Source organism: Gilbertella persicaria (genome assembly GCF_025201335.1).
Source record: "Gilbertella persicaria strain CBS 190.32 chromosome Unknown B0P05scaffold_27, whole genome shotgun sequence".
Lineage (NCBI taxonomy): Eukaryota > Fungi > Mucoromycota > Mucoromycetes > Mucorales > Choanephoraceae > Gilbertella > Gilbertella persicaria.
Window position 1 is genome coordinate 277,484 of NW_026251988.1, and position 27,724 is coordinate 305,207.

At 36.7% G+C, this 27,724-nt stretch overlaps 12 protein-coding genes across 12 annotated transcripts; 8 read left to right on the forward strand and 4 right to left on the reverse strand.

Moving 5' to 3' along the window:
- The first annotated feature begins 1,819 nt into the window (after window positions 1-1,819).
- B0P05DRAFT_547604 (transcriptional regulator TACO1-like protein) lies at window positions 1,820-2,905 on the forward strand. The gene is made up of 5 exons (XM_051578906.1): window positions 1,820-1,950; window positions 2,007-2,112; window positions 2,170-2,350; window positions 2,398-2,463; window positions 2,508-2,905. The coding sequence occupies exons 1-5, from the start codon at window positions 1,843-1,845 to the stop codon at window positions 2,872-2,874; spliced, it is 828 nt and encodes a 275-aa protein (XP_051433552.1). The 5' UTR covers window positions 1,820-1,842; the 3' UTR covers window positions 2,875-2,905.
- A 63-nt stretch (window positions 2,906-2,968) lies between these two features.
- B0P05DRAFT_588497 (uncharacterized protein) lies at window positions 2,969-6,369 on the reverse strand (the record flags this gene model as incomplete). The annotated part of the gene is made up of 4 exons (XM_051582665.1): window positions 2,969-3,142; window positions 3,193-3,460; window positions 3,508-5,644; window positions 5,703-6,369. 4 exons carry the CDS (start codon window positions 6,367-6,369, stop codon window positions 2,969-2,971), a joined length of 3,246 nt encoding a protein of 1,081 aa, XP_051433553.1.
- A 430-nt stretch (window positions 6,370-6,799) lies between these two features.
- B0P05DRAFT_547610 (uncharacterized protein) lies at window positions 6,800-7,742 on the reverse strand. The gene is made up of 6 exons (XM_051578907.1): window positions 7,634-7,742; window positions 7,525-7,585; window positions 7,391-7,461; window positions 7,256-7,331; window positions 6,963-7,199; window positions 6,800-6,915 (listed from the first exon to the last, which is right to left on the reverse strand). The coding sequence occupies exons 1-5, from the start codon at window positions 7,673-7,675 to the stop codon at window positions 7,078-7,080; spliced, it is 372 nt and encodes a 123-aa protein (XP_051433554.1). The 5' UTR covers window positions 7,676-7,742; the 3' UTR covers window positions 6,800-6,915; window positions 6,963-7,077.
- A 388-nt stretch (window positions 7,743-8,130) lies between these two features.
- B0P05DRAFT_547611 (uncharacterized protein) lies at window positions 8,131-8,600 on the forward strand. Its single transcript, XM_051578908.1, has one exon. It carries the CDS (start codon window positions 8,355-8,357, stop codon window positions 8,526-8,528), a length of 174 nt encoding a protein of 57 aa, XP_051433555.1. The 5' UTR covers window positions 8,131-8,354; the 3' UTR covers window positions 8,529-8,600.
- Window positions 8,585-9,793, forward strand: B0P05DRAFT_547613 (Zinc/iron permease). Its single transcript, XM_051578909.1, has 3 exons — window positions 8,585-9,162; window positions 9,209-9,507; window positions 9,562-9,793. The coding sequence occupies exons 1-3, from the start codon at window positions 8,694-8,696 to the stop codon at window positions 9,670-9,672; spliced, it is 879 nt and encodes a 292-aa protein (XP_051433556.1). The 5' UTR covers window positions 8,585-8,693; the 3' UTR covers window positions 9,673-9,793.
- Window positions 9,794-9,812: 19 nt separating this feature from the next.
- On the forward strand, window positions 9,813-12,876 carry B0P05DRAFT_597862 (kinase-like domain-containing protein). The gene is made up of 11 exons (XM_051583162.1): window positions 9,813-10,167; window positions 10,422-10,866; window positions 10,934-10,967; window positions 11,020-11,238; window positions 11,284-11,401; window positions 11,431-11,512; window positions 11,558-11,640; window positions 11,688-12,265; window positions 12,310-12,381; window positions 12,427-12,589; window positions 12,643-12,876. The coding sequence occupies exons 1-11, from the start codon at window positions 10,011-10,013 to the stop codon at window positions 12,762-12,764; spliced, it is 2,073 nt and encodes a 690-aa protein (XP_051433557.1). The 5' UTR covers window positions 9,813-10,010; the 3' UTR covers window positions 12,765-12,876.
- Window positions 12,877-13,003: 127 nt separating this feature from the next.
- B0P05DRAFT_153647 (uncharacterized protein) lies at window positions 13,004-14,501 on the forward strand. Its single transcript, XM_051573091.1, has 5 exons — window positions 13,004-13,466; window positions 13,512-13,578; window positions 13,662-13,804; window positions 13,851-13,902; window positions 13,951-14,501. Exons 1-5 carry the CDS (start codon window positions 13,341-13,343, stop codon window positions 14,412-14,414), a joined length of 852 nt encoding a protein of 283 aa, XP_051433558.1. The 5' UTR covers window positions 13,004-13,340; the 3' UTR covers window positions 14,415-14,501.
- Window positions 14,502-14,525: 24 nt separating this feature from the next.
- On the forward strand, window positions 14,526-15,603 carry B0P05DRAFT_547627 (uncharacterized protein). Its single transcript, XM_051578910.1, has one exon. It carries the CDS (start codon window positions 14,566-14,568, stop codon window positions 15,571-15,573), a length of 1,008 nt encoding a protein of 335 aa, XP_051433559.1. The 5' UTR covers window positions 14,526-14,565; the 3' UTR covers window positions 15,574-15,603.
- On the forward strand, window positions 15,604-21,613 carry B0P05DRAFT_547628 (uncharacterized protein). Its single transcript, XM_051578911.1, has 4 exons — window positions 15,604-16,142; window positions 16,199-16,267; window positions 16,310-17,965; window positions 18,012-21,613. The coding sequence occupies exons 1-4, from the start codon at window positions 15,630-15,632 to the stop codon at window positions 21,363-21,365; spliced, it is 5,592 nt and encodes a 1,863-aa protein (XP_051433560.1). The 5' UTR covers window positions 15,604-15,629; the 3' UTR covers window positions 21,366-21,613.
- Window positions 21,614-21,958: 345 nt separating this feature from the next.
- Window positions 21,959-23,054, reverse strand: B0P05DRAFT_588503 (uncharacterized protein; the record flags this gene model as incomplete). Its single annotated transcript, XM_051582666.1, has 5 exons — window positions 21,959-22,022; window positions 22,076-22,166; window positions 22,213-22,364; window positions 22,421-22,892; window positions 22,949-23,054. The coding sequence occupies 5 exons, from the start codon at window positions 23,052-23,054 to the stop codon at window positions 21,959-21,961; spliced, it is 885 nt and encodes a 294-aa protein (XP_051433561.1).
- Window positions 23,055-24,106: 1,052 nt separating this feature from the next.
- B0P05DRAFT_547632 (uncharacterized protein) lies at window positions 24,107-25,930 on the reverse strand. The gene is made up of 8 exons (XM_051578912.1): window positions 25,814-25,930; window positions 25,608-25,754; window positions 25,376-25,550; window positions 25,271-25,329; window positions 25,036-25,225; window positions 24,570-24,970; window positions 24,245-24,513; window positions 24,107-24,169 (listed from the first exon to the last, which is right to left on the reverse strand). The coding sequence occupies exons 1-7, from the start codon at window positions 25,886-25,888 to the stop codon at window positions 24,355-24,357; spliced, it is 1,206 nt and encodes a 401-aa protein (XP_051433562.1). The 5' UTR covers window positions 25,889-25,930; the 3' UTR covers window positions 24,107-24,169; window positions 24,245-24,354.
- Window positions 25,931-26,631: 701 nt separating this feature from the next.
- Window positions 26,632-27,718, forward strand: B0P05DRAFT_547638 (uncharacterized protein). The gene is made up of 4 exons (XM_051578913.1): window positions 26,632-26,729; window positions 26,777-26,873; window positions 26,918-27,182; window positions 27,236-27,718. The coding sequence occupies exons 1-4, from the start codon at window positions 26,646-26,648 to the stop codon at window positions 27,699-27,701; spliced, it is 912 nt and encodes a 303-aa protein (XP_051433563.1). The 5' UTR covers window positions 26,632-26,645; the 3' UTR covers window positions 27,702-27,718.
- The last annotated feature ends 6 nt before the right edge of the window (window positions 27,719-27,724 follow it).

The window sequence follows — 27,724 nt, forward strand, 5'->3', positions numbered from 1 at the left end:
AAATCGACCATATTTTCACTTTTAGACATTTCTTGCTACTCTATATAGCATAAGCTATCTTCTGAAAGCCAATAGTTGGCAAGTTATATATGACGTTTAGACCAAAAATGCTTGAAATTGCTCAAAACACAGCTTAAACATGCCAGTCTTTGATACGCCATTACTCGACAACTAGATTATTAACAAGGCTGTCTTCTTGTTTAAGACATGTTTTCTCGAGCTCAGGAATCGAATGACACCATTGGTTTGGCTGTTAAGTGAAATTTATGTTTTTGATCTATGGGGGATCTACGGAGGTCCGTGAAGATGAAAAAAAAACAAAGCTCGATCAGAATCTTTTTTTGGAATGACCCAATGTAGGTCTGATCCAACCTGCCCTCCTTTCCTACTGCCTGACAGTCATCTATTTACGGTTCTATCTGTCTGCCAATGGCAACTATGGTCCGCTTACTGGCGTTTCGCCTTGGACAATCAACCCTTCAACCCTGAGTGGGTCATTTCCGACATTATTAGTCAGACTTTGATCTCACTACACCAACATTATTTGCTCGTAAACTTTTTCTGAGTCTCTCAATGACTAGTTTTGTGCACTCTTTTTTTTTCAGCTTATCCACGTTACACCCCTCTGTGATGTGCAACTAAAAACATAAAAATATTTTACCAAAAAAAAATCTGATCCAACCAAAATTAGGTAAGACCATATCTAGGTACTTCTAATGAAAATAAATTGAGTTTACTAAGACCAAAAGGTTGACTTGATTTGAGCATTGCCTTCAAAAATGCATCCAAAGTTCATTGTACACTATAATTGGTAGAAAAGAGACCCTTTGTAGTAGATATTGCTTAGCAAATAGGTATTTTCCTCTACTTTATTAGATCAGCATAGTATAGAAAAGAACTTTATACTACAATGAATAACACTTTTGAGGCCAAAAAGAACAGCTTTACATTGACCAAATGATAAATGTTATGCAAAAGAAGTTTGTTTTCAAACTCCGGTCTACTTTTTCTTACTCTCTGCTTGAGTATTATTCTTTTCTCTTACAAACACTTGCAAAGTGGAATTACATCTTGATTGAGTTGACAGAAAGAAAAAGAAAGAAAGCATGAAAAGACTATCAAACATATTTTGTGTGCACAAAAGCAAGAAATGGCATCATAGCATATGAAAGACAACATCATTATACTTTAATAGATGAATGGTGGATGAATTTCAAGCAAGTCCATTGTATTTAAAGTGTGTCAACTTGATATGCGTAAAAAAGAGGCACCATCTCTAAATAGCGTATCATACGGTAATTTCTAGTCTCCAAAAATCAGAGAAAAATGATTTTGTTTCCCTTTTAATGGTTACTCTATTCAACTCTTCAGAAGATAAAGTATCGAAATCTCTAGTAGACTTGATTTGTAAAAGCCCAAGAAGAGAAATATTTACAATCATCGAATGTAGATCTTGCATTTAAATACCCATTATACCTCTGCAACAATAAAAGATTGTCTATCTTTCGAGTGCTCCTCGAGACAACCTACATAACTCGATTGTGTTTCTTATAGTTTAAATATGAAGACATTACATATCAATCGCATATTATCAGAAATACATCTTTGGCTTGATGATCTTAGCATTTTTTTCGTTCAAAATGATCCCTTTCTTGTCCTTTTAAACAATGAAGAAAATTTCTGGCTAAAGTGAATCGCTTTTGATCAGCTAAAGAAAAGAAGGGTCATATTCTATGTCCTGAAGAACCCTAACATTTTAATTGGCTAATCAAAAAAAAAAAAAAAAGCTGTCGCCCATGTAACAAAACCCTTTCTCTTTTTCTTTCCCTTTTGCTATCTACCATGTTGCGTCGAATCTCAACTTTGAATTTGACAACCTTAGGGAATTCGATCAAAGCACAAACACTTTATAAACCAACAGCCATTTGCTTACAGCAACAACGTTTTGCCGTAATGACCTTGTTTATCAAACACTTTTTTTTTGACATATTTTCTCCATGATTTAGGGCCATAATAAATGGAGCAAAGTCAAGCACACAAAAGGCGCCAAAGATGCTAAAAAAAGTATCATGTTCTCTAAAATTGCTTTAGAAATCGTATCCGCTGCTCGAGGTCTGTCATAAAATATGCTTATTATGTAATCAAATCCATACTAACATTTGAACAAAGCGGGCGGTACTGATCCCAATGTAAATAATAAGTTGCAAGCCATTTTAAACAGAGCAAAAGCATCCAACATGCCCAAAGATAATATTGAAAATGCACTGAAAAAGGCCAATGATAAAAACAAGGATGATCTTGAAAATGTCTTATATGAATGTGTTGGTCCTGGAGGCATTGCCTTGATTGTGTATGTCTTGTATGGTTTATATTTTAATGCTCATGTTTTTGAGATAGTGAAGCATTGACTGATAAAAAGTCTCGTACAGTCAAAGAAGTGAAAGAAGTGTTAAACCGTGTTGGGTAAGTAAGTGAGATAAAGCAGTTAAGTAACATCCCATGTATAGCGGTTCTGTCACTTCTGTTGGTTATTTGTTTGAAAAGAAGGGTAAAGTAGTATTTTCTGCTGGAGAATCTGGACACTCATTTGAACAAATCATGGACAATGCTATCGATTGTGGTGCTGAAGATATTGAAGAAGACCCTGAAGAAAACTTGGTTGAAGTTGTTTGCGAGTTTTCTGAGCTCAATAATGTATCAAAAGCTTTAATGGACCATCAATACGAAGTACAGCAAATTGAAGCTACTTATATTCCTTTAAGTTCAGTACAAGTTGAAGACAAGGAAACGATTGAACTGGTTGAAAAGTGTTTAGAAGATATGGAGAATTTAGATGATGTTGTCAAAATCCACAGTAATGCTGTTGTAGAATAAAAAGAAAAAAAAAAGAAAAACTTTATTAACAGTGAAGAAAAAGTATACAGAATGAGAAAAAAAAGAGGGGGGGGGAGGTAAATGCATGTTATTTTCAGAAGTATTGTCCAAGTGAGCCTTCTTTTTTCAAACTAGGCTGGCTTGCAACAACATAGTAGGTATGTAAAAGTAAATGAGGGAATCGAGCAGTAAAATAATATAAAAATTGGTTAGGTGGTTCACCATAGACTTTCTTGACTGCATCAGGTAAATCTTGCCAATGATGTTTCTATAGTTTGATGTCAATTCTGTTTCTCCTGTATTTTTTATGCGTATTACCTTGTTTCTTAAAGCTCGAAGTAAATCGCGGACACGTTTTCCATCGTATTTTCTAAACTTTCCAAGATCATTGGCCACAACACGGTCAATACGCTTGTACCAATCTACACCTATCACTTTGGGTGCATCTGATTCAAGCTCTTGTAAAAGAGGAGAAGGAGGATCTCGCTCTTCAATTTCAAAACGATCAGAAGCATCTTGTAAGAACGTAAGTCGTTTTGAGGTACTCCAGAAGAAGGGATGGGACAAAATAGTATCTGCATTAGGTCTATAATTTGAGTTTAGTATTATTGTCTTGATCATTCTAGTTGTTACCTTGACTTGGGATTTGCTGAAATCATTCTTTCTACTAAATCTTTGGCTTCAACACCATCTTCACCCATAGAATCCAACTTGCTTAGATCAAAATCACCATTCAAAATGTTATTTTCACGTCCGAATCGATTACCGAAAGGATGATCACCACCACTTAATACATAGTAGAATACACAGCCCGCTGAGAAAATATCAATGGCCCGTGTTGCCTTGACATGTCCCACCATTGTATTGGGATCTGATATAGAGTCTCTAGTGCTACTAAAGCTGGTGTCAGAAGAAGTAGCAGCCAGTGCTCCCGCCAATAATTCAGGTGCTCTCCAACCGGAGGTTCCTGCTGGTGAAGCTGCTGTATAATTGAAACTGCTTTGTTCACCATCCAATTTCTTACAAAGACCAAAATCAGAAATGAGTACACGCATTTGAGGTGCATCTTTCACAAATCGATTCTTGCTAGGTGCCAGTAGAATGTTGTGGGGCTTGATATCTCGGTGTACAATTTTGAGAGAATGAAGGTATTGAAGGCCACAGGTAAATTGAGAGAGAATGTTGGCAGGATTCATTGCATCACAGAGTTGCATCTCGGGTATAGATAGTGTACGCTCCATGTAGTCATTAAGAGAACCAAAACAAAGTTCAAGAGCGATATACAAGAATCTGTCAGACTCTTCTTTATAAAAGTAACGTACAACATTGGGATGATCGTCACTTTCTTGTAGTAATTTGACTTCTTTCAATGCCACATCATAAAAGTCCAGCAAGAGCCTCTTAACAGCAACAGCGCGACCATCAAATGAGCCTTTATAGACAACAGTACCATGACTACCATATCCCAAGACATTTTCAGATATTTCCAGTACTCGAGACTTTGATTGCTTAAAGCTTTCAAGATCCAAACCAGTGGATTGCTTCTTTACAATCAATTGTTGTTGTGCAGCTCGCTTCAATCTTTCTTCTTCTTCTTTTTTTTCTCGTTCCTTTTCTTGTTTTTCTCTTTCTTGCTTTTCTCGTTCTCTTTCTTCTTTGAGACGTCGTTCAACAATAGCCAAAACAGCAGCTTCTTTTTCACGCTTGCTTTCTTCCATTCTTTCCTTGATGTATCCATCTACATCAAAACTATCCAAAGAAGTCAACGAATCAGCACGCTCTCGATTAATTTTCTCCTTCTCGGCTTTTGCAGCAGCAGCAATTCTAGCTTTTGTCTTTTTCGCTTTGGCTCGTTTTTTGAGCATTTGTTTCCAGCGAGGAAGGACCTTGACTTGATAAAATGTCTGTACACGATCACGGTAGACATAGACAATGACGGACGAAACAAGGATATAACTCTTCCAAAACTTGCCAAAACCATCATGGAAGAACCCACTCTTAGGTTCAACATAGTCTTCTAAATTTTCTAAATGTGTATAGTGAGGCAATGACGAAAGTGCGGTGCCTGTAGCACCTGAAGAAGTGGCTGTAGATGTAGGTGTAGAAGGGGGTAAATAGAGTTTGGAATGGTGATACAGAGGGTGGTCTTCGTCGTCCATATCGTCCATGACGGACTGAACAACATGCTGTCCAATCATACAGTCGATATGGTATTCACAGCCATGACAGCACATTTCATGTGGTTTTTGAGTCCATTCAAATGAGTGAGTGGTCTTGTTTGAATGATTGGTACCATCTTCGATCAATTGACTGGTGTCACCAGGACGTCTTCCTGTGTACATGGAAGCCCATTGAGAGATTTGAACAAGAGGATAGTTTTTAGTAGAAAGTGCGTACAGACTGCCTTCATGTACACCCACATAAGCAGTGGCAATTTCATGTTTACGGAAAATCATGCTTAGCATATCACCTACATCTCCCTTGGATAATGTCTTGGGAGGATCTTGTTTAGTTAAAGCAAAACTATAATCTTCTCTACGGTAGACATCAAATACGTTGACAACAGGGTAAGGCAAATCTCTTGTCCACATCAAGTTGCCGTTTTGTACATTGATACCTGTAATAGCACGCGTGGCATCAGGTGCAATGTAAATGTCAGAAGGAACAGTACTGGCTGGTAAGTCCCAGTCCAATTTGTTGGGAACATATTCACTATAAGTAACATTCCATAATTTCTTGTAATGGTCGTCATAAATAGTAACTTTGTACTCTGTATACATTTTAAAAAAAAAGGTTAGAACAAAAATGAAAATCAAAGCGTTACATACCATTTCTGCCTAAAAAGATGGTTCTGGCAGAATACTGAGACTGAGTAGTAGCCATTCTATACTGATTATCGACCTTATTCAAATCAATTTGTTGTAAAATTTTTCCATTTCTTGGGTCTATTTCAATCATCAAGGTGTTTTTTCTTCCAATATAAGTGGTGCCATCGGGCGTACGGAAGGGTGAATTATCTACGATCTCCTTGACTGAAAAGGGCAGCTTTTCTAGAGGTCTACCATCACCATAAAGATACAAAACGCCTCCTTCTTGAGGCTCAATAATATAGTAAATATCAGGGTCTTCTACTTCAGAGTCTTCCCAACTTTCTTGCAAGTTGAAATCGTCGTCTGAATCTTCATTGTCAGTCATGATATCGTTTAGTGTGTCGAGAAAGAGTGGATTGGTTTCTTCATCTTCACTGTCTTGTCGTTCAGTTGTAGGACCTGGTCTGTATAACTTGTGTGTCTCAAAATTCGAGTTGCTTTTAATAAGTGAGCTTCCAGGCCCACCTTTCAAAGTCCAGTGAACGTCTCCTTGAAAACGGTCAATGCCACGAATAGATCCGTCGAGTGTCGAGACAAGAACGAGGTTAGTAGGTATCAAAGTGCCGGCAGGAGCAGGCGTCGAACTACCGTCTTTCGAGTCCTTTTGTGAAGCTTCTATAAGCATATTGCGCTTTTGTTGGTATAGAATCATGTCATTTGGAAATGAAGGCTTGCTCTCGACACAATAAATTGCAAGCAGAGATAATAAAATCAAAAGTGAAAAAGGGAGCCATTTGAACAAGTTCATTGGACTCCTAAAGGATCGAACCATTAATACCATTTACTATCAACTAATATTATGAATTCTTCTTCTTTTTGTAAGTATTTATATATATATATCAAAAGAAAGGGGGCTTATAACATAATAAAATGGAAAAGTTGAGAAACAAGAGAAAAGGGAAAATAATAGCTCAAATTGAAGCACCGGTAGCTTTCACATGATTGGCTCTTGAATTACCATCTTAATTTCTGTTAGGCATACGGCGGTGCTCACGATCACGGTATGTCTCGTCACGTCTATCCAAATCGCGTCTCTCGTTGTCGCGTCTCTCGTTGTCGCGTCTCTCGTTGTCGCGTCTATCTAAATCACGTCGTTCACCACGGTAACCATGACGGCGAGGGGATCTGTCACGTCCTTGGCGATGATCATAGTCTCTGTTTGAAATTGAAACTAAGAAAGCAAAAAATCAGAAAAATGCAGCAAAGACAATGACTTACTTGAATCAACAACAAAAGACAAAGCAATCAAGAGAACATAAATAAAAATAGGTCAGATACTGAATGTTTAAATCAATCAAGTGTAGATATGAAAAGGTGTAGGCGCACAATCTTTTTACACACACTGGACTTCATAATACCTTCTGCCGCGATCATATCCGCGTCCACCGTCACGACGAGGGGATCGATCACGTCCACCATGACGACGGTTTTCAGCACAATCTCTAGCCCAATGACCTATATAAAATCCATGTTAAAGGGGTATTTTTTGGGCTACTGCGGTTAAGTCTTGCCTTTTTTTCCACAGTGAAAACATTCATTATCTCCAGGTCTTTTTCCACCATTCTTAGCCCATTCTACAACAAGATCCTACAAAAGATTCTGTTGAATATATATCCCCATCACAGATATATATATGATATACGTACTCCCTTTGTGCTTACGGCTTTGATAGCATCTTCAGCATCACGCTTGTCTTCATATTCAACAAATCCATAACCTATATAGAATGCCTAACATAAGTATACACAAATAGAAAAAAAAAAAGTCTATTTTAACAAACCTTGTTTTATATCAAAACGAGTCATCTTGCCAAACTTTGAAAACGTGTCTTCAAGATCACGCTGTAAACAATGTTTAGATACATATATAGTAACTCATAAATAGCCTACTGTGTGTAAATCTTTTGGAATTCTTGCAACGAAAAGTGCCATCTTGAGTATAAAAGAAAAGAAAAACAAGAGAGAGAAAAAAGGAGTTGAAAGGGGAAGGGAAAAAAAATTAAATGTTCAGTGCTTAGGGTCTCAAATGACTGTTAAGAAACAGCGGATTTACAATTAGCGAAATTCACAAGAAAAAAGTCAGTTTGTGATTTAATATAAACCAAAGATATGAGCTAGAGTGTGGAAGCGAAAATTGTTCAGAGCTAGAGGGTTGCATAATATTCTGAGAATTAGAGGTAGTTACGACGAGAAGAGAAAAATCAGGCGAATGATTTGAAGTGCTACTCTTCCGTGAGTTTCTTGTACGGTTCGGAAAGGGTCAAGTTATTTAGGTTTTACCGGCTCTAAAAGTTGATTTCCACGATCTCAACTTTATGAACATTTTCGGCTTGCTCAATCAAATCTTGGCCTTTCTCTTTTATCTGTAAGCATTTTTTACTTGAAATAGCAAATGAAATGAGAAGGAGGAGGTCCATTGCTAAACCTCTTATCTAGCAAGCATTCTTTCATATTCAATTAAATGTATATTACTTTCTAAGAGTTGGGCAATGAATTTTGGTTCATAATAGCTTTTCTTTATTTTATCGTGTATAGATTACCAAAACTTCAGTTATCCTTGCTTTTGATAGCTTGCATGCAGAGTTTCGATCGATTTTGAGCTTCTTACAGCATGTCGCTCAGGAACATAGTTTTTCTCGCCTACAACTTTAATCGGTCAGTCAAGAAAAAAAGTATTGCAACAGTTGTTGCTCAAATAATAAAATCCTTTGGCTTTTTCTTTTTACCGATCGACTATTTCTCGTGCTATTTTGGTACCTTAAATTTGCTATTTGGATTCCTTTAAGCCGTCATTCAAGCCCGTAACCGCTGTATCAGATAAATCTTGCTCAAAACGTTTCACAATAATTAATCCAATCACGCTGTTTGAAATAAGAAATAGAAAGCTGTCGTTTTTTTTCATTTCTTTTTCCCTTTTTCTTTTTTTATCTTATTAAAAAAAAAATACATAATGATTGAAGAAGGCTGGCTTATGGTGCTTGTGTCTTCATTAGCCTGTATATCCGGTGCCAGTATCGTATTTCTTGGTAGACAAATACTAGAAAACCAGCATTTTCTTTCAGCCTCTATGGCGTTAGGAGGAGGAGTTCTTGTGTTCAATTCCTTATATACACTATTGCCAGCCTCACAGCAGAAACTCAATTCTGATTTCTACATGTTTTTATGCTTTTTTATTGGTGTGATTTTCACTGTCTGTCTAACACGTTTTATTCAGTGGTGTACACCTCACGCTATTCATACATGCGATTCTTTGTCCAACACAGATAGCTCTAAACCATTATTTTCTCATCAACACCATCATCACGAGGAACGAGGATATGGTAGTATGGTTATTCACAGTGATCATTCAACCGAGAGAGCCGACTATTTCCTTATTGGTGTTCAAACTGCTATTGCTATCTGCATTCACAAATTCCCAGGTAAGTCATGTGATTGACAAATTTGACCTTACTGACATGTCCAAAGAGGGTCTCATTATGTTTATATCCAACAAATCATCAAGTCAACTGGGTCTTAGTGTAGCTGCTGCAATCAGTATTCATAACTTTATTGAAGGCTTTCTGATCGCATTGCCCTTGTTTTATGCAACAGGATCCCGCCTTTCTGCTTTTACTTATGCATCATTCTTAGGTGGTCTATCACAGCCATTGGGTGCCATGATTGGGCTACTAGTGATTCACAATAAAGATCAATTCCAAGAACAATTCCTATTTGGCATTATATTTGGCATTGTCAGTGGCATGATGTGCTACATTGCTATACAGGTAAGTTTTATATATATATATATATATATATATATAAGCATTAATTGTCATTAGAGTATGATTCCTCAAGCAGTTCGATCAGATGCAAGCCACCAATGCGTACCTTTGTTTTTCTTTATTGGCATTTTCCTCGTGGGTTTATCTTCTTTACTTCACTCCATTTAAATGATACCCAACTTTGCATTCATCGTACATATCATATCGTTTAAAAAAAACATCTTGTAAATAAAACACAAATTATACAAATTTATACAATTTGTATAATTTAGTCAATCGACATCTAAACCAATGCTTGCAGAAGTTATCTCCCCCTCTTCCCCTTTATTTTTTATTTTTAGTCATCTTGCATTCTAATGAAGAGTGGCGCTTTATATGGGCATATAGACTGTATGTATGTACATACAAAAAAAGCCACTCTCATGTATTATATAAATAATAATTTCCCTTATTTCTTCTTTCCTTCTCTCTCTTCTTTTCTTTAATTTTTTTTTTTAAACAACACAATGGCTTTCATCAATTATTTAGCACGCCATACAAATCAACAAGAAAATAGCAGTAAACATGTAAATAAACGATCACAAACACTACCCATCGTATCCAAAAAGAAGAAAGAAATTGGTGATTATATCTTGTGTAAAACCATTGGCCGTGGTGCTTCGGGTAAGCTTAGTATATTCATGTCCCTTTTCTTTTTCCTTTTTTATGATTTTTCCTTATTTGAAATGATCCCTATGCTTTCCTCCTCCCCCCCTTTCCCTTCTCCTTCTCGAAAGTGAAAAATAAACTTTATTTTCATCATTCTCCTCATTAATATCCCCCTTTTTTTTTACATCTTTTTCTGTTTAAAATTGATATGTGTATATGTATGTGTGTGTGTGTGTGTTTTACTAACAAACTTTAATTGCATATTCAAGGTCGTGTTAAACTCGGTATTCATAAACAAACGGGTGAAAAAGTTGCAATCAAAATGATCTCTAGAAGTCAATTAACAGTCTCCAGTACAACAGCAAGATCAGTTCAAAGAGAATTGGCTGTTCTTCAATTACTACATCACCCACACCTTGTCGATCTCTGTCAAGTACTTCAAGATAGCTCTTATGTTTATTTTGTGATGGAATATCTAGAAGGAGGCGAGTTATTTCACATGCTGGCCACGCAAGGCCGTCTACCAGAGTCTGAGGCTCGTCGATTATTTGCTCAATTGATTTCAGCATTGCATTGGTGTCATGCACATCATATCAGTCATCGTGACTTGAAGCCAGAGAATATCTTGTTGGACAAGAGCAAGAATCTAAAGATTGTAGATTTTGGTATGGCTGTTATGCAGCCACCCAATACGTTACTCAGAACAAGTTGCGGGTAAGCGAAACAAAAAAAAAAAACAAAAGATATATATTTTTATATATTAATTTTTTTTATTGATTAGTTCCCCGCATTATGCGAGTCCAGAGATTGTGAGAGTAGGTTATAGCATTCATTCCCTTTTATGTATTGACATATTTCCTGTTTTAGGGGAAAAGATACGACGGTACAGCAACAGATGTATGGTCCTGTGGAGCTATCATGTATGCTATGGTGACTGGTCATTTGCCCTTTGACGATGAACATATGGGAAGATTGTTGGCAAAAATCAAAACAGGTCGATACAGAAGTTTGCCCGATTATCTTTCAGCAGATGCAAGAGACCTGATAAAGCGTATGCTTGTTGTTGATCCAACAAAAAGAATGACGGTATGCTAAAAATATACAAATACGCAGCTTACTCATTTTGTTTAGATGGCTGAAATACTTGACCATCCTTGGTTGACAAACAAATCCTTTTTAGGAACAGAATTGAGATTCTTACACCAACCTTATTCTCGTCATGATCCTCTTCAAGACCCTGAATTATTAGGTCCATGATTACTAGAAAACTTGAACTAGACGGCAGAATATGGGAAACACTCAAGGTGCTTTGGCGAGAAAAGACAGAAGAAGAATTATTGAATTCTTTGTCTACATATGGGTATGCTGTTTATCAGATAAATATATGAATCTCATTCTGTATTAGATGCAATGTGCAGAAATTGACATGCAAACTATTACAAGAAAGATCTAAAAGATTAAAACAACAACAAACACCAGAGAACCATAGTAAGTGCTTGGTCTTGTAAAACATTGAGTTAATATAGTTTTGTTAGGTTCTTTCAGTCTACCTCTCCGTAGATCATCTGTTGTTGCAGATGATGTTCTTATGACTCCTCCTCTTCGTTCTTTAAGACATGGTAATGAAGATTTGGACTCTTACATTTTGTCTTCAACACCTTATGAATCTTCTGTCGATACCATGTCATGCTGCAGAACACTCGATATGCCACTTACACCTAAAAGCACTACTACGTTCCAACAACTGTCCTCTTCGTCTTCTTCAACCGTCATGGTGCCTGATAAAAAGAAAAACAATGATTCTTATTCCATTTTAAGTCCTATCATGCATCAACGCCCTATGAGCTCATTCTCTTCTTCTTCGCCTCGTCATTGGGTCCCGGACGATGGTGTATTGGCCCAGACCGAAGAAACGCGAGGTTCTAAATCTGCAGCTGATGTATTTATCATGACAAAAAATATAGAAACAACCTTTGCAATGCATGACGAAAAAACAACAAGGAGTACATGGTGGCTATGTTCAAAAGATGATTCACAACAACAACAACAACAACAACAGGAAACCTGGTGGACAAAAACCTGTGGTTATTTTAAAAGAAAAATCCCTGAAAAGGTAAATTTTATTTTGCTTTATTTCCCTTATATTCATATTGGTAGACGATTGCTATTGAATGCTTTGCTAAACATGAATATGAAACAGCTGGCAAATTACATCAAGTGCTCGAAGAAGTGAGTCTCTCTTTTTCATAATCATTTATTTACATGTCTTTTTAGTGCTTTCATGGCAAGCTTACAGGAAGAATGTATCCTCATGGAAAAGTTGTTTGGAGTGGTCTTATGAATATTGATTCTTCGCCACTCACATTTGTTTGCCATATGACCAAGATTCATCAAACAGAGAAACCCAGGATTCGAGTTCATTTTATTCTTGGACAAGGCAAGTATTTTTTTTTCTCCTGATTTTTTTTTTTTTACTAACTTTACCTTTAGGTGATTTGTACAGATTAGAATCAAGCATTCAAAGTCTATTAGATTGTCTCAAAACATATGAAAAAGAATCTGACTGGGTCACGAAAACAAATGGTTGGATTCAACCTGAAATCATATTGTAAAATAATTTATAGCATACCCTCTGTTTTCTGGAAAAAAATTACATTTATATTTCCCTTATACCAACATTTAATAAGCATAATAAAAACATATCTATTCCCCTTTTTGAGCCACCATGTACACGACAACAATGATATAGGAGTCAATTTTTTTTATAGAAATGTATTTTTAGCCTTTACGTTTCTCTCCTTTTCAAAGTTTGATATGATGCATCCATGTCTAACTATGCTAAGCATCGATATACAATGTCTATAATGTGCAACCATATTTAGATAAATTAAAAATCATATAAAAAAAAAGGTACGTGCATTAAACGCAAAAACAAAGTTAATTGATTTGTATACCATGGATAATTCACTACAGTCAAAAAGTAAATGCATACTACCAAGACAAATAAGAAAAATTACTGCAATTCATATTCAATAGTATCGGATCTGTCACGGTTCAATCTCCGAGTAATTGTATGGAATTTGTAGTAATTTCCGATTGTCGTTACCATTTTCGAATAGATTAAAACACATAAACGATAGGTAAATTCTCTTTTATCCTGCTTCTTCTCTTTTTCTTTTACTTGAAATATGACGGTAATAACAGAAGACAAGTATGCGCTTGTAGATGCTATTCTATCTGCAAATAGCTATTATGGAGTACTAGGTTTAACAGAAGACTCAACCATAGACGACATTCGAAGGGCATATATTAGAGTAAAAAGAAACTTTTGCTATACTTATTTTGCTCAAATCAACTAGAAAAGTAGGATTTGTCATCCAGACAAATTTGTACCACCTCATCCAAATGCAACAAAGAGTTTTCAAAGTAATACTTAAGGCATGAAAAAGAACAAAAATATATATATACAAAAGTATAGGAAGGATATGTAGACTCACATGGAATTCTAGTCCTATCTACAGCTTATATTACCTTGAGCGAGCCTACCAAAAAACTTACTTATGATACGCAACAGAAAACTGGACAGTTGAGTCAGTTTCCTTGTTGTTCGGAAGACAATGCTATTGATATCTTTCAGCAAGTGATTCAACAGGTAAATTATAGTATGCATATTTTCTGTTATTGAAATGAATGATAAGCTTTATATTGAAATTATGGATGGGGAATTCCGGACGTTACGCACAGTTATACGCAAGTATTATAAATGTTTACACAAAACCGTTAACGCTATCAATTTAGGCGCAATGAACGAAGCAAATACATTTATTCAGATGAATGATGACTCTTTGTCTATTGTCGAAGCAGGTATTTTGAAAATAAGAGACATTATACTATGTAAGTCAAACAAGACAAGTCATATCACACTAACAACGCTATCAGCCTCAAGAAAGTATTATGGCATTATTCAATTTGAGCTTTTGAAAATATACGAACTTCAAGAAGAAATCAGGAGTCTGTCGTATTTTGATGTGTGGCGCCGAGTTTATTTATCGTTTAGGATAGCAAAAACAATCATACAAATACCGTTACTTATCAATAATGAAATCAAAAAGAGTCAAGGGAAACATGAGCCCTTGGGACTTCAGATAGAATATGGACTACAGCATGTTATGCATCTTTTCGAAGCAGGCGAAGAAATGTTAAACATGGCTCCTTCTTCCCCATTGTCTGATGGTAGCAGTAGTGTATTTTCAGATATTTAACAATCAAAATTTGGTAATTGTTGAATAAAGAAACTAAGCCCACTTCTTTTTATATATATATATATATATAAACAGCATGTATTGAATAGACCATTTTTTTTGTTCATTTTTTTCTTTTTCTTTCTTTTTATACACATAATCTACTTGATAAATGATTGATACCAGCAATGAAAGACAGCCTCTTACTTTATCCAATATGCATCAGCGCGACCACAGTGACGATAGCATCCTCACTCCGCCACTCACTGCTCACACAACCACAAGCAGTAATGGAACATTGGTAGACATTGACAATATTTTGGACGTGAGATACTATAAAAACTTTGAGCACATTGCAAGCGATATACGATTTAATATTGAAGAGTGTTATCAGCACATTGAAAGAATACAAGAAGCACAAAAAGCCGTGTATGAACATGCATCCGAAGCAGATTCAATAGCTCAGAAAAACCGAAGCATTCTCGAAACACAAACAGTAAGGGCAACTGAACGTACAAATTATATCCGAAAAGCAATGGCCATGATTGAACCATCGAAACCTACATTATCTGATCTGGACCTTCGAAACCAACAGTTCAAGATGCTTTTGAGGTCTTTTAAGGATCTGTTGGAAAAATACATTAATGTGACACTGGAAAGTCAGCGCTTTACTTCTGTCTTGTTTGAAAGACAGATCAAAGTTGTCAATCCACTTGCCACACCCTTTGATTTGGAGAGGGCTATTAGTTCTACAGGAGATGATTCTCCTTCTATCTTCGTCCAAATATTAATGCAAAGAGGTGTTCGCAAGAACGATCAACAAACACAAGACTTGATGAAAATTGTGCAAGATATTCACCAAGATTTACGGCAATTGGCTACAACGTTTGCAAGACTATCTGAAATGCGAAACGAAGTGAATATTATGATTGAGCGATACAGAAGAAGATGGCCTGTCATAGTAAAAGAAGGCAACTTGGTCTATGTGATTGATGATGATCTCAACTTACTTGAACAAACGCTAGTAGGTAAACAAATTGACTTTGAAGCCATTTTGCGCCAAAGAGAAAGACGGAATCGCATTCTGATTGGCTTTGTCTCCTTGATAATTTTGTTACTTGTCATTTCCATTGTTGTCTTTAGTACCTTATTTTCCGAGTTTTATAGCAACAGGCCATAAATAAAATAAGCTTAAAATAAGCCTATTTTCTCTCTTTTTTATTCTTTTGTATTTTGATGCCCACAGCTACAAACAACACTCTTCCTCGGGGCTTTTTGTTGTCGCAAAAGCCTATTGTGTTATGGATACACGATCCAGGATCCACTTATAACCATGATGCTGTTGTCAATCCCGAGATGTTTTCAAACTTTCGGGATGGGCAACTTTTACGGATCCACTGTCCCCGTACTGCTTTACAACAACAAACTCAACAAAGCCAACAGCAACAGCAGCAGTCCCAAACAAACAATAACTTGAAACAAGATCAAGATCCTAAAAAGCATGATCATGTCAGCCCTTTGCAACAAACACAATCTCAATCTCAAGCACAACAGCAACAATTGCAACAAGCACAACAACAAGCACAGCAGCAATCACAACAGCAACAAGCACAGCAGCAACAGTCAGAGCAGTTACAACCATCTTTTGATGAATATAAAGATAATATACCTAATCTACAGCTTGACTCTATTATTGTCAAAGGACATGCTGCTGACAAAGAAAGTTTAGCTAAACAACAACAACTTCAGGTAAGAATTATATTTCTATTTTCATGCATAAATTTTAATTTTCAAATATGTTGTAGCTTTCAATTTCAAAAGACATTGCAGATAGATTTAACTTGAGATCAAGGCAAGAAGTCTATGTTGAGCTGGTAAAGAAAAGCATAGTGAAAGCATGTTAATAACTGAGTTAGATCGACCCACTTCAAGTCGCTTTAGATCATGTTGAACTTGCATTTAAAGAACAATATCTTGGAAGAAGTGATATGTGGCGACTTCAACAAAATCTGAAAGGGACATGTGTTTATCATGAAAAAAAAATTCTATTTGCAGGCGCCATTAAGGCAACTGTCAAAAGGCTGTTTACAAATGATGAGCAAATGACTTCTGGCTACATTACAGAAACAACAAAAATGATATTTCGATCTGCTTCAGCCAAGTTCTTTTTGTTTATTCAAATGTCAAGGGAGATGTGGGAATTTGATGAAGATGGTGAACTCTACTTTGAAAAAGCTGTAAGCAACTTTTTACCACATCTTTTTACTCGTTGGAAAGACGAAGGAACAAACCATGTTGTGTCTATTGTGCTGTTTACGCGAATTTATTATGAATCCAAGATTGATGATCCTTTAATTAACCAAACTACAGATGGTCGATACTATAAAGATTTCTATAAAGTATTAGCAGACTGGGAAACAACAGATGATTGGATGTCAATTATAGGGCCACTCAAGAAAGAGCAGCTTAATTTTCAACCAGATGTACTCCTTCGCTCCGAAGATGGACGCAAAGTAGTCAGTGGTCAAATATCCTTGGCCTATGATGGAAATGTGTTAGAAGCAATCAATTTGGCTTTAAATCCATTCGATAAGCACTATGTAGACAGAGATCTTATGCGTACAGGTTTATCTATCATTTTCATTACACCTGGTGTAGGCAAATTCGCTGTCAACAAAAAACTGTTGCGACTGACAAATGAAAGAATGACAGATAATGGTATAGCCATGGATTTAGTCTGTTTATCGCCCCTACCACTCCATATTACTCCATTGATGTCTTATATGGATGCACCTCAGACAGGAGAAACAGAATTGAATACATCTTTAGATACATTAGCACCTCAAAGAAAACCTTTTTTAGCAGGCAATTCCCCTGAAAAGGCTGTCATGTACACTGGTTCGAATCAAAAAACTGGCTATGTTGATCCTCTTTATCGAGACTCGGAAGATGCACCTACTCAGAAATACTATGCAGTACCTCACTGGATTGACTGTAGCTTTTATCATCATGAAACAGGCCGCTTCTTGAAACAAGACAAGTTCAAGACAAGATGCAAAATGTATGAACTTCAAATGATGGGCATTATGGAACATGATTTACGAGGTGTTTCTGTTCCTTATCTGATTGACTCGAAAGCATGCAATCCTAACAGAACGAATAAGCAACAAAAAAGCAGCAGTAGTAGTCTAAATGAGAAACCGCAAGAAGTCAAATCAGGTTCGCAAACAAGCAATGGTGAAACTTATCTTTCAAAGTCTGCCAACATGTCGAGTAGTATGCGACGTCCTTCTTTTTTTACAACGACAGCCGACTCAAAGCAACAACAACAAAAACAGAGTTACGTATTTGAAAGATCAACAGGTCATTATGAAAACTATGATAGTTCTCTTTTCAAGACAACATCTGAGCCTCGATTTAATAAGCGTCCTTTATCCGGTCCACCACCTAATGCATCAAAAATAACCAAAGGAATTCATTCTTCCAAGAACTCATTCGACAGTCCTGAAAAACCTGAGAACATAAATAACGATACTTGGCAAAACGTGAATGCAAGGCATAAATCAACAACGGCAAGTGTCAATGTATACTTATTCTATATTCTAATGTATTTGCTAGACTTGGCATCATCCTGGAGAACAGCGTCGTATTCCTTCTGTCCTGTCTCATTCTCAACAATTTGGTGGTAAAGGACCTTTTGACACGAATAATGTGCCTCCTCGCAAAGAGGACAGAAATATGTGGGATTCTTTTAAGGCTTCACCTACATTCAATGGTAGGGAAGAAGCAAACTATAGATTTCGATCTATACGTAGAGGTACCATGAATAGTATGGATGGTGGCAAATATAACAATATTGCCCTGCAACAACAAAACCATCATTTTCATGCACAACAACAGCATTCACAGGCACAACAGCAGCAAGTACAACAAATGCAACAAGCACAAGCACAGCAGCAGCCACCATCACAAGAAAAACAACAAGCACAAGGACAACTGCCATCGCAAACACCACCACAATCCCAACCTCAACAAAGCTTACAAATCACAAATGCGATTAATACTGAGGAAGATGAATATGCTGTTGTTAGTTCAAGCACGGTTGATCCTGTGCCTATTAATAACAAAGGACTAAGTAGCCGCTCTGAATTCAGCAGAAAGCCTCTGAACCATTCACCACGACAGGGCATGATCTCTGGCAGTCTTCCCTCTATCCACAAACAATCTGGTAATAGCGATCTTATGCGTACAAGCTTTGGAGGCGCAGGAGCAAATAACATGAATCGATCATCGCCTTCACACAACTTTAATCGATGCAATCCATACAAGCATATGTTGTTTAATCCTTGCAACCCTATTGAAAACCAAAACTTGTTTACATCTCATCTAAGACGCTGGCAGCATGCTTTGCCTAAAGCCAAACAACAAGATGGACCTGTAGTTCATTGGAAATCATTGACGACGCCTGCTTGTTTGCCCTTAACTACAGATTATTTCCCCTCCAACGAAGAACTGGCTCGACGATATAACCATTATATGTACACAGTATCTGCGAGTGAAGATACCAATTTATATCAAGCAGGTGATCGAAACTTGTCTGAACACAAAAAGACAGAGAATCTTTTGATTGAAATGTTAAGTCAACGGTTAGCTCAAGGTTTCCAAATCATTGTGGATAATACCGGAAGCTCTACATATTCTAAGCCCATGGCTGTCAAGGGAGATAGCCTGATTTCTGCCTTGGGTGGAGGCTTAAATAAGGATGGCTCAAGTGCATCTGCTGTAGCTAAAGAGGCAGATAATATCATCACCATGATGAGATCTAGCGGAAGTCCATCGAATAATAATAATGCAGCCACCACACTGGCTACAACCATGGCTATTGGCGGAAGCACTAAGCTTGTGTCTACAGGCGGAAATAATGTTCCTGCTGTTGGAAAGACAAACCAAGATGAGGAGAAATCGAAATGGAAGAATATGATTTGGTGGTTATCTATGGGTCATCAAGTCCATCAATTGACATTTGATTCGTCTGGTCAAAATGTGGAAGTGCGTCGTTATGTTCAAATGATTCAATTTGATGTAAGCAAAGTCAATTACAAATGTGCTATTTGGCCAAAGAATATGCCTACCTATCGGCCCAAGAATATTGTATTTAATTACCCTAGTCTGTTGTATGCATGGAACTACCTTGATCATCTTGTGGCAGGTTATCAAGAAGAGCTGACTGATAATTTACGTTTCTGGAGAGCGCGGTTTATTGTGATTCCTCGAGAAACACTTCCCAATAACATTACCTTTACGGGTGCTTTACACGATCATTTAGATGAAGAAGAAAAGCGAATTGCGCTGTTTGAGTCTTGGATTCAAAATATTCGAAAAGCCAAATGGCTGACGCCCGAAGAACGAGAGGAGCTGCAAAAAAGACGTAAAAAAGAAATTGGTTTCTCTGATCTAGGTGTCAAGCTAACAACCATGGATCCTTCTGCTTATGTCGCAAGTGATGTGATGAAACTAGCTATGTTTAATGCTATGCAAGACTTAAAATCTCACAACAACCTTCTGTCTTCCATTATCGTTGGACAAGGCTTGACGCGCGATTCCAAATCTCGGGATATTGCACTTGCGTTACAAGATCCTAAATCTGGGATCAAAATCATGGACCGTCGTTGGCATTTTAGAATATTCAATGATGTCTTTACAGGCACAGAATTCGTTGATTGGATTATTGCTCAGATTGAGGACATTTCTACTAGAGAACAAGCAGTTCAGTTTGGTAATAGCCTAATGCAACGCAAACCACCTTTGTTTATTTCAGCAACCAAGCGACATAACTTTTTAGACGGCAATTACTTTTATGCTCTACATGAAGAATTTGCTGTCGAAAGAAAGAAATCAAAGTTGGGTCGTAAAGCATTTATGGGTAATCATGATTTAGCCAATAAGGAAAGAGAGCACAGTGACCATACACTGCACCAAGTACCCAGCATACAGTCCACCACGTCTGTCAAGCGCATCGAATTCCCCATGTCTCGGTCGATGATCATTGATGTTGACCCGTACAAAAAAAGTGACCGTCGAGAAACGGCTATTCTACATTATGACACTATCCACAATCCCAATAACTGTTACCACTTTCAATTGAATTGGTTAGGTTGCACAGCCCAACTTGTTCAAGAACTCTTGCAGAACTGGAGTAGACAAGCAGAACGGTGTGGACTCAAACTTGTCGAAGGTTCAGTGGATCAGGCTTATGAGGACTCTGAAAATGACAATCCTTTTCAATGCCCTGTGCCTATTTCGATGGCTGTACCACCTCCTTCGGTCGATGAACTGTTAGCCAAATCCAAGATAAATGTTCCCGCGCAGTTTTATGAGATTGCGCTCGTGCGCCATTTACAATTTGTGTTAGACGTAGAGGCTGACTTCAATTTTGAACGTGCAAAGGAAGAAAACGTGGATCTAGAATATTCCTATATCAAAGAAGTCTACAAATACGACCAGTATATCCATCAATCAGGTGTTGCATTTGTTCAAATACGGCCTGAAGGGCAAGGATTCTATTGGGTCAATAATCGTCTTTACACAAACCATACGCCCGCTTTGATAGCCAATCGAAGACAACCTTCTTCTCAGCAACTTTGTCATCCCGACGCATTAAGAATCAAGTTCCAAGAGCATTGTGCAGATGCTGAATGGCTTACTGAGTTTTGGGAAAAGACCAAGGCGCATTTCTTACGAGGCTTGGACCCCAATGGTTCAGATGCTTGGGTCTTTGAGAACTATGGTGCTATTGTAGAACCTACAGAAGACGAGAGTGTATCACCATTAGATATTCCCAGCCATGGCAATATTGCACTTACTGTTTCGTCCGTATCTTCAGATAATCATTCGACTCATATTGCAAGGTCGCCTTCGATTCAAATTAACCGTAGTCCTTCTCTGTCTGAGTCTATTCATGATCATGCTTAGAAAGTTTATTTCAATGCACCAATTTAGTATGACTGATTTAGTTGCAAAATAAAAGGTTGTACATGCTTGAACACACAGACGCACGTTTCAGAATACAATTTCATTTGTTTACAACTATTGTACTAAGCGTGGCAACACCACATAAATTGTTTCTAGACCGATATCTGTCAAAAAGAAGCACAAATCGTATCATCTCTAGAGCACATGATATTTTTTCTTAGGTGGCACACTTTATGTCATTTAATTCCACAGAAATAGTTTATTTAAAAAAAAGGAAAAAGGGGAGCAAAACAGAAAGGGGAAAGTGAGAAGATTGTGTAGAAATCTCTATAAGAATAGGGGGAGGGGGGAATGTGCTTGTGTCAAACAGAAAAAAAAACGTTGGAAGAGAAGAGTGAAATGCTAATGTGTTAATTAGTAAAGTGAATTTTCTAAAGAAAGAACAGTTGAAAAGATGCAAATTAAGAATATACTATGTATATATATATATATGTGTGTGTGTGTGTGTGTGTGTGTGATTGTGTTGAAGAAAAAGAGCCTTTGTATAAATAATGTCAAGTATGTTCAAGTGAAGTTTTGTTTGCGAATATAGTTTACATATTCGTCATGGTATACATGTTTTCCAAGGCTTGCTTTTGAAGGACACTTTCTTGGAACCTAAATAAATTATTAATAACTGACAATCTATTTTTATATATATATCAACTTACTTGCGAAGTTGTTCATTCTCGTGGACAAGTCTTTCTAATTCAGACAGAATAGACATTTGAGTTTCCTTCAAGTGCTGGATATGTTGTACAGCTAAGAACCAAGTCAGTTGAGAACATAAAGTCAACATTGTACTTACTGCGATGCAATAAAGCAACCTTGCTCATCTTCTTATTTAAACAAGCAGGCAATTCATTTCTCAATTCTTCGAAACCATCCTTAATCTGAGCTCTTCTTTTTTGCTCAGATTGAATGTGAATTTGTCTACGAAGTTCAGTGGATGACAAATTGCTACTTTATATTTATGTGAGTTTGCCATGCTGATTGGGGATTATGTGTTTACTTACTTGTTGTTCTCTTCTTCATTATCAGACTCATCTTTCTTTTGCTGAAGCTTACCCTCTTCATCCTTGCCGTCGCCTGCTTTTCTTTGCTTCTTGCGATTAGGTCCACCACCAGTGGATTGTTCGTAAGTCTCCTTGGAGTACTGAAGGAACTCGGGATAAAACGATTCAGGTAAAGAAGAAGCCTTTGCAAACGCTTCATTCAAAAATTCAACCGATGAAGAAGACATAGTGGATGCCGTAGTAGTTGAAGAAGAAGAAGCAACCAACATGGGAGGGTCTTGGATCATGATAGAAGATGGAGAGCAAGTGCTCATTTTACCTTGGTGAGGTGGAGGAGAAGAAGACATGAATGAAGAGTCAGGACTGCCTTGTTGAATGAATTGGGGTTGTTGTTGATAATGATTATCGTAATAATAAGAAGCAGAAGGTGAAGGTTGAGTGGTTGTCATTGGAGAAACGTAGAATGATGAACCTGTTTAAAAAAAAACAAGATTAAAGGGAATTCGAGAGCAGTTTTATATTCCATACCTGGGTAAACAATCGATTGATCCGAAATGTCAAGCTTGCTTGAAGGATAAGAACCGATATTAAAGTTGTTTTGGTATTCAGAAGAAGGTATATGTTGTTGACTCATGTTGAAACTAAATTACTGCAAAATATATAAAATAAAAAAGGAGAAAGATTTTACACTGATTGAAAGGAGATAGAGAAAAGACTAATCTGATATAGATTGTTTGTCAAAAAGAGTGTATGTATAATCTATTTGTATAGTATAAAAAGGAAGGAAAAGGGGGTCTTGTAAGTGCGAATGTACTATAAGGAGTGAGTAGTATAGATCTTTACAAGACAAAAAAAAAGAGAGAGGTTAAAGCATTCAAATATAGAGAAGAAGAAAAAAGAAAAAGGAAAAATGAGGACTCTTATAAGAAAAAAAAAACCTTATCCTGCTAGCCAAAGAACCAAAGCTGCGACTAAATAATACAAACCAATGATTCCATAGAGGCACAGCATTCTTTTTTTTCATATCTGTTTAATTTACTGTTTGACAAGGTGTTACCAACATCTTTTTTTTTTCTTGTTTCTACTTTACCCCGACCTTTTTATGTTAAAAAAAGTAGCTAATCTGAAAGTAGATTATTTTCTCACTATGTTAATTGACAAGGTTTAAAAGCAAGATTGTTCCAATGTTGTCTAAAGATTCAAATATGGAGGTTGTTTAACGAGAAGGAGTGGGGGTTGTTCAAAACTAAAAAAGAGGGGTTTAACAAGTGGTCAATGTTCTATTTGTGCGCACAAGCAAACATGATCATTGCAAACTCTCTCTCTTTCTATCTTGCTTATTTCTCTCTAGTACGATAGTCGGACTCTATTCAATATATAATCCCAAATGACATGCATAAAGATATTTTCTTTTTTGATTTATTTCTTCTACTTCTTCTTTGATAGATGATAAGGAGTAGAGCGTAAAAAGCCTACCTAAATTCTTGAAATGCATATAAATAACACAAGAGCAGGAGTCACAAAGAGCAGTTTTTTTTTTTACTGGTTTGTTCAATCCTTGGAGGTTTCGATTTCATATATTATGTGTTACGAGTCTTTTATTAGCGGAATTATATTTAAAGCAGCCTGTGATTAAAATAACAGGCAAAAGAGGAGAAACGCATAAAATTTTGTAAGCTTTTATTACTCAAAAAGTATAACCCATACAAGTTTCAAGATTAAACAAGTAATCATGAACGCAAACCATAGGTTGAGCTTAAATCGTTTATCGCTCACTCACTCACTCACGTCTCTTTTTTTCTCGCTTTTTTTTTTCTCAATTAGCCTTTACAAGGCAAAACCGTCTCATTGATGAAAAAAGCTCTATTGTGTAATTTTGCCACTTTAGTTCATTCGGTTTGTTATGCTAACAAAGGAATTTTTTCTTCTTTTTTTTATTGATCATGCAAATGCTTGGAAATGTTCTCTTTGTCGGGATGTTCTAACATATTAGCAACCGTTTCTTTCAAGTGTTCTGATGACGAAGAAGGAGTGGTTGGTGCGTTACGAGGAGGACTCTTTTTGTTGTTGATAGTGTTGTAGATCGCCAATGCCTAAAAGTAAAAATAGAATTGGGGTTACAAAAGCCAAATATAAAATCATTCGGTACCTGTGTCACCATAGAAGCAGCATCATTTGTGGATGCAGGGACAATCATGGTTGTTCCTTCCTTGGCCATCTTTCCAAAGGCATCCACATATTTCTCGGCCACTGTCATGGAAACAGCGTCGTTGCCATGGTTAGATTCAATGGCTCGAGCCACACGTTCAATGCCTTCAGCAGAAGCCTTAGCGCGCAATAATATAGCTTCAGCCTCACCAGCAGCCATGTTGATTCGTTCTGCTTTTTCGGCTTCAGATGCTAAAATAGTAGCTTGCTTACGACCTTCAGCAACATTAATAGCAGCTTGTCTAGCACCTTCGGATTCTAGAATTTGTGCTCTTTTTGTTCGTTCGGCCGAAACTTGTTGATGCATTGACTCGACAACTTTAGAAGGAGGATGAATATCACCTAAAAAGAAAAAAAAAACAAGTTAATGGATCGTTCTCCTTTCTTTTTAGAATTGTAGTACTTGCGAATTTCGTATCTTAAGCAACGAATACCCCAATCCTCAGCAGCAGAATTGATTGCATCCACAATATTTGCATTCAAATGAGCTCGTTCAGCCAAAGTACGATCCAATGTCATTTGGCCAATTTCTGCACGCATCGTTGTCTGAGCAAGTTGAGTAATTGCAAATTCTGCATCTTCTACACCATAAGAAGCCTAACGTACTATCATGAATACCATGATGATTTCTCTTCAGTTTACCTTGAAAGGATCAACACATCTAAAATACAAGACACCATCCAATTCCAATGTGACGTTATCTATTTTTTTTTTATAAGTTGGAGCATGCCAAGTGTTTCCTCTTACCTTGTGTAATGGCACTTTGACTAGGAACTTCAATAGCAGTTTCCTTTAAGCTCTTAACATATCGAATACGATCAATAAAAGGAATCAACATGTTTAAACCAGGCTCCAACATTCTATGAAACTTTCCCATACGTTCAACAATCCATGCTTCTTGCTGAGGTACAAATTTAATAATCTATATAACATTGTACGCGTCAGCTTGTATGCCCTAGTTTATCTGTAATTCATGTACCGTGTTTCTGGGCAAAGACTGGCGTTCGCTTCCAGAACCCCAACCACTCGAGCCCATAGAAGAGCCACCATATGTGTTATCATAGTCATTATTATTATAACCATAACCACCATAAGGACTAATACTCTTGTATAAAATAGGTGTTGACTAAAATGGTTGGCATCAGTATAAAAAACTTGTTTTCTAATAAGAAAAAAAACTGCTACCTTGATAAAGTGTGAGCTAGTTAAACTCAATAGTCTTTTATTTGTTAAGCCGCGTGTTGTTAAAAGTGTATTCATATTGTTTATGCAACAATAAAAAAAAAGAATGAAAAAACACACAGTAAAATGGAAACGGGGGTTGGTGAAAGCGTAGCAAGGGGTGTGTATAGCTATATTATGCAACGAATACAATCAAATTGCAGCATGTTCATTGTTGGTCAAATATATAAAACGAACGCTGTTTATTTCGTATTTCTTTATGAAATCCTTGTGTTCTTCTTGTTGGGAATTATATCAAAAACCTTTGCTTTGTTTCTTTGTATTTGGTTTATTCTTCTTGCATTGTAAGTAGCAGGTTAGAATTCACTCGACTGAAATATCTATAGACAGTATCATTAAAATATCAAAATGTCAACAGAAAAAGAAGCAAGATGACTTAAACACCATAAAGCAACTGAATGAACATATGCATGATGTCAATCAAAAGTTGACAGAACTCACTTCACTCAAGACTACTGACATCATGAAAGAATTAGAGCAATTGAGAAATGATCTCGAATTACATAAAATAACTTCACTTTCTCAAATCAACAGTCTTTATCAATACTATGACAATCAAATCAACAGACATGTCTGCCAATGTGAAGAAGCAAGTAAACAGCTCTTATTTCTGCTAAACAAGCAAGTGATTGATAGGCTAGAAGAGTCAGTAGAGAAGCATGAATCATTTCTTAAAAGTTTACAAAAGTAAAGTGATATTTTGTCACACTTGAGCTGCTTTAATCTGGACTTAATTTTTTTTTCTTTTTTTTTTTTCGTCTTTTTTTTTTCACTTATGACAAGAAAAAACTATAAACGCTCTTTACAGAGAAAAGAACAGTCTGAAAGAGACAGACTAAAGTATTTAACAGATAACTCTGTAAGTCATCGTGTGTGTGTGTTCGCACTTTGCTTACTGTAAAGTAGATCTACGGACAAGTCACTGCGTTTCGTCGTTGGTTAGGACTCGTTCAAAGTGAAGGCATGCATGGCAACTATATTCCTATTCCTTATGAACTTATTGGTAAAACAAGCTATTTATTCTAGTTTGAAATTGATCAAGTATAGATTTAACTGCTTCGTTTATTGCGAGTTGGATGAATGGTGTCACCAATGATTTAGTCCTTATCACTCTGAATTTAGCAGACATGTCAAACTACAGAAGGAATGTCAATTTCATTCGGAAGACACTGTCTAAAGCGCAAATATCTTGTTCTTCTTTGATTTGCTGTCTATGGTATATTGATCAATTCTTTCAACAAAAGAAGCCTGCTCATGCCTGGAATTCTCGAGATTTGTTTATAGCCAGTATTGTGATAGCTGATAAATTTGTGCAAGTATACCACATTTGAACTAGTGTGCTGTCCTAACATATGATACGATTAGAGCGGATGTCACTTGGTTGAATTCAGACTGGTCAGAATGGACTCATTTCGCTTATTCGACTGCAGAGATCAATGCACTTGAGAAGCGATTTCTAAACGAAATGAATTTTGAACTCTATATTTCTGAACTGAATTATAGTCATTTTGTTAGTTACCTTGAATTTCAACTTCATTCAAGGCAGGTGTTAGGCAATACCTTGTTACTTTCTTATCGAGATATCGATGTCTTGAGTCAGGCATTGAATCCGGTGTATGTGAAACGACTCCAGTTAAATCTGCGTCCCTTTGATGCCATGTTGTTGATTCTAAAGCAAGCTATTTCTATTCTTGTAATGTATGCAGCCATAATTGCTGCCTTGATTTCAACAGGCTATCTTTTGGCACATTCTATAGACAAAGGCATGATAACTATGATAGACATACTTCAGTATGGGAAACTAGCAGAATCACATGTCATCATAAAATAAATTCATATTTTTTTTTTTTAGTA

What these genes read in the sequence shown, in the direction of transcription:
- B0P05DRAFT_547604 (XM_051578906.1), top strand. Translation starts at nt 1,843, where the DNA reads ATGTTGCGTCGAATCTCAACTTTGAATTTGACAACCTTAGGGAATTCG. An exon ending in TACAGCAACAACGTTTTGCC is followed by an intron (nt 1,951 to 2,006) that starts GTAATGACCTTG and finishes TCCATGATTTAG; the next exon opens with GGCCATAATAAATGGAGCAA. An exon ending in AATCGTATCCGCTGCTCGAG is followed by an intron (nt 2,113 to 2,169) that starts GTCTGTCATAAA and finishes ATTTGAACAAAG; the next exon opens with CGGGCGGTACTGATCCCAAT.
- B0P05DRAFT_547610 (XM_051578907.1), bottom strand. Translation starts at nt 7,675, where the DNA reads ATGGCACTTTTCGTTGCAAGAATTCCAAAAGATTTACACACA. An exon ending in AAGCCGTAAGCACAAAGGGA is followed by an intron (nt 7,332 to 7,390) that starts GTACGTATATCA and finishes AATCTTTTGTAG; the next exon opens with GATCTTGTTGTAGAATGGGC. An exon ending in TTTTCACTGTGGAAAAAAAG is followed by an intron (nt 7,200 to 7,255) that starts GCAAGACTTAAC and finishes GATTTTATATAG; the next exon opens with GTCATTGGGCTAGAGATTGT.
- B0P05DRAFT_547611 (XM_051578908.1), top strand. Translation starts at nt 8,355, where the DNA reads ATGTCGCTCAGGAACATAGTTTTTCTCGCCTACAACTTTAATCGGTCA.
- B0P05DRAFT_547613 (XM_051578909.1), top strand. Translation starts at nt 8,694, where the DNA reads ATGATTGAAGAAGGCTGGCTTATGGTGCTTGTGTCTTCATTAGCCTGT. An exon ending in CTGCATTCACAAATTCCCAG is followed by an intron (nt 9,163 to 9,208) that starts GTAAGTCATGTG and finishes ACATGTCCAAAG; the next exon opens with AGGGTCTCATTATGTTTATA. An exon ending in TGTGCTACATTGCTATACAG is followed by an intron (nt 9,508 to 9,561) that starts GTAAGTTTTATA and finishes AATTGTCATTAG; the next exon opens with AGTATGATTCCTCAAGCAGT.
- B0P05DRAFT_597862 (XM_051583162.1), top strand. Translation starts at nt 10,011, where the DNA reads ATGGCTTTCATCAATTATTTAGCACGCCATACAAATCAACAAGAAAAT. An exon ending in CGAGTCCAGAGATTGTGAGA is followed by an intron (nt 10,968 to 11,019) that starts GTAGGTTATAGC and finishes TTCCTGTTTTAG; the next exon opens with GGGAAAAGATACGACGGTAC. An exon ending in AATTCTTTGTCTACATATGG is followed by an intron (nt 11,513 to 11,557) that starts GTATGCTGTTTA and finishes ATTCTGTATTAG; the next exon opens with ATGCAATGTGCAGAAATTGA.
- B0P05DRAFT_153647 (XM_051573091.1), top strand. Translation starts at nt 13,341, where the DNA reads ATGACGGTAATAACAGAAGACAAGTATGCGCTTGTAGATGCTATTCTA. An exon ending in TGCAACAAAGAGTTTTCAAA is followed by an intron (nt 13,579 to 13,661) that starts GTAATACTTAAG and finishes ATGGAATTCTAG; the next exon opens with TCCTATCTACAGCTTATATT. An exon ending in TTCAGCAAGTGATTCAACAG is followed by an intron (nt 13,805 to 13,850) that starts GTAAATTATAGT and finishes ATGAATGATAAG; the next exon opens with CTTTATATTGAAATTATGGA.
- B0P05DRAFT_547627 (XM_051578910.1), top strand. Translation starts at nt 14,566, where the DNA reads ATGATTGATACCAGCAATGAAAGACAGCCTCTTACTTTATCCAATATG.
- B0P05DRAFT_547628 (XM_051578911.1), top strand. Translation starts at nt 15,630, where the DNA reads ATGCCCACAGCTACAAACAACACTCTTCCTCGGGGCTTTTTGTTGTCG. An exon ending in CTAAACAACAACAACTTCAG is followed by an intron (nt 16,143 to 16,198) that starts GTAAGAATTATA and finishes AATATGTTGTAG; the next exon opens with CTTTCAATTTCAAAAGACAT. An exon ending in AAGAAGTCTATGTTGAGCTG is followed by an intron (nt 16,268 to 16,309) that starts GTAAAGAAAAGC and finishes TAACTGAGTTAG; the next exon opens with ATCGACCCACTTCAAGTCGC.
- B0P05DRAFT_547632 (XM_051578912.1), bottom strand. Translation starts at nt 25,888, where the DNA reads ATGAATACACTTTTAACAACACGCGGCTTAACAAATAAAAGACTATTG. An exon ending in CTAGCTCACACTTTATCAAG is followed by an intron (nt 25,755 to 25,813) that starts GTAGCAGTTTTT and finishes CAACCATTTTAG; the next exon opens with TCAACACCTATTTTATACAA. An exon ending in AGTCTTTGCCCAGAAACACG is followed by an intron (nt 25,551 to 25,607) that starts GTACATGAATTA and finishes AATGTTATATAG; the next exon opens with ATTATTAAATTTGTACCTCA.
- B0P05DRAFT_547638 (XM_051578913.1), top strand. Translation starts at nt 26,646, where the DNA reads ATGACAAGAAAAAACTATAAACGCTCTTTACAGAGAAAAGAACAGTCT. An exon ending in TATTCCTTATGAACTTATTG is followed by an intron (nt 26,874 to 26,917) that starts GTAAAACAAGCT and finishes GATCAAGTATAG; the next exon opens with ATTTAACTGCTTCGTTTATT. An exon ending in GTGATAGCTGATAAATTTGT is followed by an intron (nt 27,183 to 27,235) that starts GCAAGTATACCA and finishes TGATACGATTAG; the next exon opens with AGCGGATGTCACTTGGTTGA.